This window comes from Drosophila subobscura, chromosome U (genome assembly GCF_008121235.1).
Source record: "Drosophila subobscura isolate 14011-0131.10 chromosome U, UCBerk_Dsub_1.0, whole genome shotgun sequence".
NCBI lineage: Eukaryota > Metazoa > Arthropoda > Insecta > Diptera > Drosophilidae > Drosophila > Drosophila subobscura.
The window spans coordinates 1,351,398-1,362,644 of NC_048534.1; the positions used below are offsets into that span (position 1 = coordinate 1,351,398).

At 41.2% G+C, this 11,247-nt stretch overlaps 1 protein-coding gene across 2 annotated transcripts; it reads left to right on the plus strand.

The window, feature by feature from the left end:
- The first annotated feature begins 8,771 nt into the window (after positions 1–8,771).
- On the plus strand, positions 8,772–9,240 carry LOC117901971 (glycine-rich RNA-binding protein blt801-like). 2 transcript variants are annotated; one of them, XM_034812976.1, is made up of 3 exons: positions 8,772–8,861; positions 8,917–9,063; positions 9,130–9,240. In XM_034812976.1, exons 1-3 carry the CDS (start codon positions 8,850–8,852, stop codon positions 9,232–9,234), a joined length of 264 nt encoding a protein of 87 aa, XP_034668867.1. In that variant the 5' UTR covers positions 8,772–8,849; the 3' UTR covers positions 9,235–9,240. The 2 variants fall into 2 exon arrangements, with proteins under 2 accessions (XP_034668867.1, XP_034668866.1); XM_034812975.1 differs by having other exon boundaries at positions 8,773–8,861; positions 8,917–9,240.
- The last annotated feature ends 2,007 nt before the right edge of the window (positions 9,241–11,247 follow it).

Here is an 11,247-nt window from a genome sequence, read left to right on the forward strand (position 1 = left end):
TCTAGTGCTTCCAACTCGCGATATTCCGTTGCCTAATTGCATTACGGCTTCGATGGGAAAGATTAGATCTTCTAGGACGCGGCATTGTTATTGAAATGATTAATACAAAATTAAACAAATAAATAAAACAAATATTAAATATGATTAAACAAATACAAATGAACAACAAATGAACAAATTAACTTTTTAGACAAATTTCTGAACACACACATGATGTCTTCTGAAAAAAATAAAGTTTTGGCTTTAAGGCCGCAACAAACAGGCCATAAGTTGTTTTTAAGATGTATTCTGCTACTCGGGACGGAAACAAATCCAACAAATCAAAAACCATGGCAATCGGTCCAGCCGTTCTCAAGTTATAAGTGTTGTAACAAATACGACTTTCTTTTATATATATATTTGGACTTGTCAAAGTCTTTTCAAAATCTAAAAAAGCCCAGAGCCCCCAATTGATGATCATTTCTCTCAGTCGTCGACGACTGATCCGAAGGATCAATGCAAAGGCACGGAGCAAAAAATGCCAAAGAGTCATACAATGCACAATCGCAAAATTCAGCCGAAGCTTGACATCCAGCTTCACCAACGCCGTCGCCACCTCGAGAGTGAGTCAGCCGGTATTAAACCAATTTAGCAAGGGCGAGCACTTGATCCAGAAGAGCTTAGCAGCACACCGGAAATGTGCCTCTATGTCAGGACAAACGGCTTCATGCATTGAATTATCACATCGCTTTACTATCAGTATTGCATATGAAATACAAATAAAACCGCCTTTTTCAAGTATCGATACCGAATCATTTTTTGCAGCCCTTTTGGACAATTTTGGTTAAATACCAACATTTGGTATTTGTTGGTATTTGACAACATGGCGCCACTTTTCCCACTGGCGCCAAATTATGAAATTGCCGTCGATGTTCTTAAAATTGACGTCGGTGTTTACTAAAATTCCGGGCTGAGCTAAGAAAGCAACAATTTAATAAATATTTCAATATGTCGGCCCGGCCCGCCAGTTCGTTGAATTCAAATATCCTTATTGCACACTGGCACCATCTACCACGCCGTAGCAGAATCGGACAAGGCGAGATTTTTGTTCACAGTGCCATCTATTGGTCACAATTGAAACTCTTATACGGGGACCATGTTACGAAAAACGGGAACAGGTGGCGCGATTGATGTCGAATTAAAGGTTTAATGTTTGGGGGATTTGTATAAGGAAGCACAGCCTGGAAAAAATTAACTATCTGTAGTATTTTTATACTCGATACTCTTAGAGTAAATAGTAATAGGGTATATTGTATTTGTGTGGAAAATTGGATGTACATACATATGTAACGCAGGAAGGAAACGTTTTTTTTATTTTTTCCACGTTCTCTGTTACCTTGCTTCGTGCAGTGTGCAGCTCTAGTGGAGGGGGTCGAGCTCAAAGAGCTTGTTGGCGTAAGAAGTGATGTAGATTTAGAGGTAAGTGGAGATGACATGTAGAAAAAATTTAAAATGTCAAATGTAAAATTGGAAAAAAACAATAAGATACAAATGAACTAACTGATTACCGGGTATAAAAGTGTTAACGCTTAAGAAGCGCCTCACACGTCCCTTCTCGTTTCGTCTTTGAAATTAATTTACCACTGGATTGACTACATTCAAATTAATGGCTCAAAGGAGGCATTTTGAGACATCTGCATATGGATCCTGCATCTGCAACCCTATGGAAGAAAGACAGATAGAAATGCGAAATACCAGTACGAGTTAAAGGGTATAAATCATAATATAAAATGTGCATGAGTAACAGAAGAAAGCATCAACAAAATAAATAAAACCTATTTATTTCTTTATTAGAATCAGCAGCTTAGTCCATATAGAAACAGATATAGATATGAAATATACACACAAAAGATCAGCTTAGTTGATCTTTTGTGTGTATATTTCAAATGTATCAAATAGTTCACAAAAACAATAAAAATCATTTAATCCCAAATTTTAAAAGCAAAAATTGAAAAAATAAGTACCTTTGCAAGGTCTGTGAACTTCCAAAATATAGCAATTACACTCTGTGAACTTCCAAGCATTATTGTAGATTTAAATATTACCTAATTATTCTCAATATATGTGTGTATGAATGCGGCCTAAAACTTGAAAGAAAAAATTGCTCATTTAAAAAGCGACCAAACACACAGGATGCGAATGCGTAAACATATCAAAAACAAACGCCCCCATTTGTTGGGGTTAGTTAGGCGCATGATTCGTGTCAATATCAAATCTCATTTAATTGTGGTTGCCCCCTCACACACCCAGCGGAACCTCAGGGCCCACTAAGAAGTACAAGTATATCCAAAAACAGTAAAGGTATGGGGTGCTGGCACACGAATGTCATTCAAATTGTGAGGAAGTAGGAAATGGAATGGGGAAATGCGTTCGAGTGTAATGCCGTTTATAAGTCATCACATCGTTGACAACGTTGGGCTAAATCTGGTTGGTTGGTAACCGACCATCGGGGAGCTTTTCCCAAACCATTTTCATATTTTTTGTCTTTTTCTTTTTTTTCTTTCTAATTTGGTTTGAAATATGAAAAAGTTTACCGTTCAACTAACAAGCTCGGGATTTTAATTACTTTTCTACCAGCCATTCCATTCATTTCCACTTGTTGCCCATCAGTTATAAGTCAGTGGATGGAGGATGGAGGGACCCTCCTCTCTCTCCATCGAGAAAATTGTATTTTCCATTTCCATTTTCGGACATTTCACGGCTGAAAGGATTCGGGCCCGATGTCTATCACATTTTGTGCCCATTACAACTTATTGCTACTACTACTACTGCGGCTACTTTTGATACACTAAATTAACTTGATTCCTACCTCCCTCCCTCCCCCGCACCCACGGTGGCAGCAACGACGGACGCGTATTTTATCTGCCGCTTATCTCTCGCCTTTTGTTGATTAATAGCCTTGCGGTAATTAATTTGCCCATGAATAAAGTGCATTTCTATGGTCGAAGGAGGAAAGTAGAAATTACTGTCTGCGGTGTGTCGTGGCGGGGTGAGCTCCTGGCTATCACGAATCTATATGGCATAGGGAATGGGGGTACCTCTATAGACTTGATAAAAGTTATATGATGTGTTAATTAGCTTGAAAGTGTGTGTTGAAAAGGCAAAGTTGGGTTAAATGCAATTTTTTAGACTTTTGGTCGGCAAATCATTGATGGAGATGGAGGATTAAAGAGGTTGTAGGAAGAGCAGTGTATTTGCATAACCCACACATACAGCAATTCTCTAATCTAACTCCATCCATGATTTTGGATCATAAAAGACAGGGGCATCCGCTGCCCGAAAATCGAGTTAGCCTTCTGTAACACCTAACAAAGTATTCCCTTTTGCCTGCTAAAACTTTTCTCATTATAGTACTCGTATCTCCTACCACATACCCCAACCTACCGCCCCAACCCGGAACATCTTGGCACATACAAAGGCAGACAAACAGCAGGAGTGGAAGAAACTTCTCCGGGCCACTGCTAGCCCCGGGAATCGGCGTTTGCCAATGACTTCCGTCATCCCCGACATACACTCGACGTGTAAATTTGCATTTGCTTCTAATTACAAGAGAGACTGAGAGACAGAAGGAAGGTGGTGGCCTGCACACCTGAGGAGGAGGAGGCGGCGGCAAGACACGGCCTGCATCTAAGGAGAAAACTTTGGTAACTGTGGCATCTGCAGCTGTATCTTGCAGCAGCTCTACAGCCTGGAAGCTTTGCAAGAGCACTTGCGGCAATTGCAATTTAGAATTTTCAATTATATTTATATTTTTTTCTTCTTCCTTATGAGGGCCACACTGCACACACACACACGCGAGGAAACACTGGAGAGAGCTACAAATCAAGTGCCACGCACGCAAATTTCCTTTAATTAAAACTAAACTTTTAAGAGCCCTCTGCTCCCTCTGCTGCAGAATGCATCCGGCATCTTCCACCCCAACGGGGCCAAGGCGACATCATCTTCGAGCGTAGAACAAGGAGAAGGTGGACAGGGGAGGCGAGGCGTGGCGGGGACCAAAGTGCGGGCGCACTTAGGTGATGATTAACTCAGGAGTTTGTTCAGCTGGAGTACAACAATTATGGAGGCGGAAATTCAACGTAAGTGGATACGATTGGTGGAAATAATTAGAAACTATAATAGAGAGATAGTAAGAGGCGCGGCTAAGAGTCCGAATAGCAGCAGCATGTATAATCAAAGGATTAATCAGTAGACTGTAACGGACACGGGAGGTGTAGGCTCGTCAGCACTATCTGTTTACTAAGAGGTGCCGGCCTGACTCAGGGAAAATGGGGTGGGTGTTGTGCTGAACAAACTCCGTTACCTAACAAAATCGTAGACAAATTTACGCGAACTTGGATCGGAACTACCCACCCGGACGGAACTTTAGGTCAATTACCGAGTGTGCAGAGCAAGCTGTTAATGCTCTTCCCTCTTGACCCACCCAACCTGAAGAATAACATAGGAATAGGATATAATGATTCTATCCAACACCTTCTTCTGCTGCGCTTAGGAACCCAAGATAAAGATGATTAATTCATTCAATTTCGTTATAAATTGTACTTTAAGTTGTATACATTTCATTTAGTTATAATCTGCATTGGTATAATATAGTTTTAACACTTATTTGTTATGCATGTAAAACTATTGCATTGCATATATAAGAATGAATTAAAACTAGATATGAAGTGATGGTATTTTTTGAGCAGGAGTGTAAATGTTATACATATGTACAAACATATGTGTGTCTACTTTCAGACTTTTAAAAGAGCTGCAGGTGTCGTTGGGCCCAAGAACACGCTGGCAAGAAAAACTTACAAAAAGAGACATTTTGTAAAAACAAAACATTAAGCGGTAATATTGACACAACGAGACCGATGACAATACCCTTTTAGAAATCTTATCCTTATGTCAATTTTATTCCCGGTACTCGAAGAGTAAATAGGGTATATTGTATTAGTGTGGAAAATTTTGAGATACACTTGAAACAGTGTGAGCATTCAGAAGTCTGGTTGCAAAATTTGGTGGCTCTAGCTTTTATAGTCTCTGAGATCCAGGCGCTCAACAAGACGGACGGACAGACGGACAGACAGACATGGCTCTATCGACTCGGCTATTGATGCTGATAAAGAATATATATACTTTATGGGGTCGGAAACGTTTCCTTCTGTGCGTTACATACAACCGTTATTCGCACACATACAATATACCCTATTAACTCTCCGAGTACCGGGTATAAAAAGAGACTGCAAAATCTTTTACTAAAACAAACGGAAAGAGAGTGTAGAAAATCCAGTGTTATGTCTAAACTCGGCAAATCCATTCCACGAACGCACACAGGCTCATAAAACGACCTCCATAAACTTTAAACTTATAAAATATCTGGCGAATCTCGAGCTGTTTCTCGCTGCATTTTCGTTTGTGTTTCCAAAATAGTTGGCGGAAAAACATCCATCAACGAGGAGGGACGTGTGAGACGCTTCGTACGCGTCACAACTTTAATACCCGGTACTCATTTATGCCGCCAGAGCCACCTTTCTGTTGCTCCTGTTGCTGATGCTGCTGTCCCCAAAACCACCACCGAATCCACCGCCGAAGGCTGAACTCTCCTGCTGCTGCTGTTGCTGCTGCTCACCAGTGTTCAGTAATCTGTGGTACCTTAGTGGTTTTTTTCGAACTTTACATTTCACAATTTACATTTTTTCTGCATCTTTCATCTACATCTACATAATTTCTCACGCCAATAAGATCTTTTAGCTCGCCCTCCTCCCCTAGAGCATCAAAATTTGGTGGCTCTAGCTTTTTCAGTCTCTGATCTCAAGGCGTTCATCAAGTCGGACGGACACACAGACAGACAGACACAGACTCGGCTATTGATGCTGATCAAGAATATATATGTACATATACTTTGTGGAGTCGGAAATGTTTCCTTCTGTCCGTTACATACATCCACATACATCCATCGTGCACAAATACAATTCACCTATTTACTCTTCGAGTACCGGGTATAAAAAGTAGGAAGTGCACTTGACAAAAAATACAGACAGAAAATAGTGTGTGGATGAAGAAACTTCCCTCAACCCTGAACGAGTGACAGGGTGAGGGTGTGTGGTAAGGGAGGCAGTGAAAAAGTTTTCCTAACCCATAATAAAACATATTTGCGCAAAAATATGCAGATGCCAGGAGGAAGTTAGAGAGGACTGCAAGGAAGTTGCCTCCGAAAGTGGGGATGGCAGCAGAAGCAGCACGGGTTGGGTGTTTGGCAGTCAATTGCTCATTGACTTGGTTCAAAAATTGTTGGAGAGAGTTCCAAGTCCTAAGCTCCTGTCAAAATTGCAGCTGTGACGACGACGACGACTACGACTATGTGGAAGTGAACACTCGTATGAAGACGCAGGAGCAGGACGATTTAAGGTGGGCGCAGGAGCAGATGCAGCAAGAGGCTCAGCTCAGTCAGAAGCAAAGTTCATAGCACTAGATAGTATCCCAGAAACCAGTAGCTACTACTCTACTTCTGCCTTTCTCCAATCTTCTTTAGCATTTAAAATACCTGGTAATTGTGATGAGGAAAGGTTATGATGTTTTTGGGGAAATAGTCTGCAAACTAAATGTACATATGCTAAATGTTAAACTTGGCTAAAGCAAGCACTTTGGCTGTCTAACTCCTTGCCTGATACATCTTTGTAGTACTCCTAAAAAGAGTTCCACTTCCGTTTCTCTACTATCCATTTATTAGGTACCTTGCAGTCGTTGTCTCTTATACTCTTTCTATGCTTTTCTATTCTTGTGGGTTTTAGTTTCTAGTTAAGTTCTCGTGCAGCGTGGATTTCAAGCTGTGCGCTCACATAAGTTTGCGGCTTAAGCATGTGAAATTCATATGGATGGGAAGATAGACACACCCACACTTACACCTCCTTTAAAACTCCTTTTTACCTGGATACTGGGGGCATAAAATACAGCTACGGCTAATGCATTGCCTTTCCAGTAGGAACCCCAATAACCTCAGACATCGCATCGACGGGGGTGCCAGTGCCGAAGCCTGCCGAACGAAAGTCACCGAATAAGTTACCCAAGCCAAAAAGTTTAAATTTAAACGTAGTCGGGTTTCCTCTAGCTGTTAGGTGGGAGTCCTGTCTGACTGTACTTCATTCTATTACGTTATTCTGTGATCGTATATGCTGTCAGCGGATGGAAGCTAAACTCTACAAAGAAGCTAAAAATAATCAATAAATGACGCTCTAAGACAGAAGGAATAACAAAATACAGAAAATATAAAAACATATACTTCTTAGTACTTAAGAGTATTTATTAGACCATCTTCAGCATATTTCCGTATGTATGACTTTTCCCGAACCAAGCACCCATTTTCCATTAGATCCCATATCAACTAGAAATTGCATTTCGATGCAAGATTTAAGCCACGCTTAACTTAAAGCATACTTTAAAGTCTGATTATGTAACGCTTAAGTCAAAAGTCTAATGGAATATAATCTGAACAAAATTATTGAAAATTGTCGGTAATTTAAATAAAATTTCAAACAAATTTGAATGCAAGGCGCACTAAGGTACTGTCGTGTCGGGCCACCATCAGGCGCAGTCTGAATATGCTTGCAACATGTGACACGCGACGTGGCTCAGGCAGTGTGGCCTGCAGAGCTCTACAATTTGGACTCCAAAAAAAAGTAGAAGGGTTCATTAGGCATTTTACTGCAAAGTAAAGGAAAATTACTGAACACTTTCATGGGTAGACTTTGATGCCCTATGATTAGAGGAAACCTTTTCGAGTGTTCTTTTTGAAGATTAAAGCAAGTTGCAAGCTAAAGCAAACGTCAAATAAAGTCCTTCAATACAAGGCAATGCCATAAAATGCTGCTCACAATCTCTTACTTAGAGATACCCTTCTGGGCGGAGGTTACAAACAAATTCAATAACAATAAAAATAAATTAGCAGCAACTAAATGAGGAAGATAAATTCATTTACCCCTAAATGCGCACCAAAAGGACAACTCCCCCAATGCCAAGGTTAAAAGCCAAAGTTAAAGACAACACGTATTCGAAAACTTAGTTGCCTCACACAGACACAGACACAACCCACCCCTCTTTGGCGTCCAGAAGTGTTGCCCTTTTGGATCTATCTCTGATATCTGTCCTCCTCTGCATATATTGGGGGAATTTCGCTTTTGCTTTGGCTCTTGTGTCAAGCGATTGACTTCACTTTTGAAATACTTACTGTCGGAGCTCACACAGAAAAAGTTTATCTTTAATAATATCTACGACTTGTAATAAACTTACAACCACTTATTTCTCTACACCAATTATAATTCATTTGCGTACTTTCTCAAGGAAGGGCTGAGACTGTTACAAAAATTGCTCCATATATGGGGGTTGAGAGTGGAAAAGTTCAGGGCCTAACACACTTAGTGTGTTAAACAACAAAACAACAACTGTTTTAAATACAGATTGAAAAACTATAAAATCCATATTTATGTGTGGAGCAAGCACGCACCTGCTGCATGTTCAGCGACGTCAACTATATAAAAAAATCAAAACTCAACCAAAACAAGAAAAAACTAGCTAAAATAAAAGAGAAACGTACATATGTAAGTATGTCTGTCTGGCTGGTCAGTGATCTGCTTAGGAGGGAAGCCCAAAAAACGTCTGGACAGGTGTCTGGGGGCCTTGGGGACAGGTTTACTTCAAAAGCGCGCGCGCGCAAAGAACCCAAGAAAGTTCGTCTTGAAACGTATAAATAGAGAAAGATTTGAACAGAAGCGATTCAGTACTAAAGATAGTTTCCAAACGTCTGTAACAAGAAAACCTCCTAAAACACAATGAAATTTCTGGTTGGTTTCGTTGGTTGACTCTCAGGACTATGTTTGATTTACTCGCTACCCCTAGGTGATCGTTTTTGTGGCTCTGTTCGCTTTGGCCAACTGCCTGCCTCAGTTTGGTGGATTCGGCGGAGGCTTTGGCGGTGAACAGCAGCAGCAACAGCAACAGCAGGGTGCTGGCTTTGGCGGCGGCTTCGGCGGATTCGGTGGCGAGCAGCAGCAACAGCAGCAGCAGGAGAGTTCAGCCTTCGGCGGAGGATTCGGTGGCGGTTTTGGGGGACAGCAGCAGCAACAGGAGCAGCAGGAAGGTGGCTTTGGCGGCTTCGGTGGAGGATTCGGTGGTGAGCAGCAGCAACAACAGCAGCAGCAGGAATCAATCTTCTAAGTATTTAAACAAAAAATTAAGATAACTGAGCTGCCGGAAGTGGTTATGCCATTGAAAGACCCTCTGGGAGGTACTTGTTTATCCACCTAAACGTTTTAAGACTGCAAAATAAAATAAATAAAAATCAAACAACATTTCCAATGCTTCTGGCCAATGACTCATGATTTCTTTTATGCGAGTGTTCATAAATGAACATTTAATTTGATTAGCACAGAGATAGCAGAGCGAGATTCCAGCGTTAGAGGCAGAAAGCGCGAGAGAGGAACTACGAAAAAAACCTGTTTTTATACCCGGTACTCGCGGAGTAAATAGAGTTATTGTATTTTTGCACAAAAGAGGATTGGATGTAAGTATGTAATGCACAGAAGAAAACGTTTCCGACCCCATAAAGCATATATGTACATATGTATATTCTTGATCAGCATCAATAGCCGAGTCTATATCTGTCTGTCTGTCCGTCCGTCTATCCGACTTTCTTGTTGGCTAGATCTCAGGACTATAAAAGCTAGAGCCACCAAATGTTGCCTCCAGACTGCCCCTTCCAGCAGCTTTGCTTATTTTTTGCTCATTCTCTTATTACACACATTGCTTCGGGGCGAGCTTAAAGAGCGTGTTGGCGTGAGAAGTCATGTAGGTGAAGGTGACAGATGTAAATAAAATGTAAAATTCGGAAAAGAAACGCTAAGGTAGAGATATACTCAGATATACTGAGTACCGGGTATAAAAGTTGTGACGCGTTTGAAGCGTACCACACGTCTTTCCTCGTTATCTATCAATTCGAGGAATCCCCTTAGCACTAGACTGATCCATGAGCTAAGTCTAAGACCAGTTTTGACTGTCACAAAAAACGGAGATAAATGGGAGAGCAACGTGCATAAAGCCAAGCAGTTTATGGAAGTTTTTCGAACATAGCAGATCGCCAGCGGGAAATCAAATTATAATGAAATTTATGGCAAGTTCAGGCAAAATTTATGACAAAAAACAATTCCTAATCTAATCTACCCTTTAGGTGATTGTATTTGTGGTTTTGTTTGCCTTGTCAACGGCGCAGTTTGGTGGACCCTTTGGTGGCATCATAAGGGAGTTTGAGCGAGTGGAACAACAGCAAGAACAGGTCGGCTTTGGTAGCGGCCTACAACAGCAACAGCAACAACAAAGCGGCTTTGGTGGCGGCCAGCAGCATCAGGAGCAACAGCAGGAGCAAGGTGTCATCCTGAGAGGTCCCTTTGGCGGTGGCATTGAATTCTTTCAGGGACAACAGCAAGAGCAAGAACAGAATGGCGGAGGAGGAGGTCAACAGCAGCAACAGCAGGAGAATCTATTCGATCTGTTTGGTTGAGCTTTTATTTAGCAAATCACCAAAACTAGTCATAGCTTATCATCGTAAATGTTAATATTACGAGTAGGATCGTGTGACGCTTTGCACGCGTCACAACTTTTATACGCAGGACTCAGTAGTACGTGTGTACCTTAGTGGCTTTTTTACAGTTTTAAATTTTAAATTTGCTCTACTTTTGTTATCTACATACATCATTTCTCACGCCAACACGCTCTTTTAGCTCGCCCCCTCCCCTAGAGACACACGCTATACGAAGCAGAGTGTGGAATGAGAGAATGTTCAAAAAATAAAAAAACCTGCTGGACGGGGCGGGGTTAGCCACTACAAATTGATTTCTTCATTCTGGCTATAATAATGATCCAATCTTATCCCCATTCGGGACTCGATATGATAGATACTTATGGCCATTCCTACGGAATTGCGTTTTTATACCCGGTACTCGAAGAGTAAATAGCGTATGTTGTATTTGTGCACAAAAGTGGATGTATGGATCGCACAGAAGAAACGTTTCTGACCCCATAAAGTTCTTGATCAACATCAAAAGCCGAGTCTATATCTGTCTGTCTGTCTGTTCGTCTTGTTTGTCGGCTAGTTCTCAGAGACTATACGAGCTATAGCCACCAAATTTTTCCTCCAGTGCTCTGCCGTATGCCCACAATGAAACCAGTGTATTT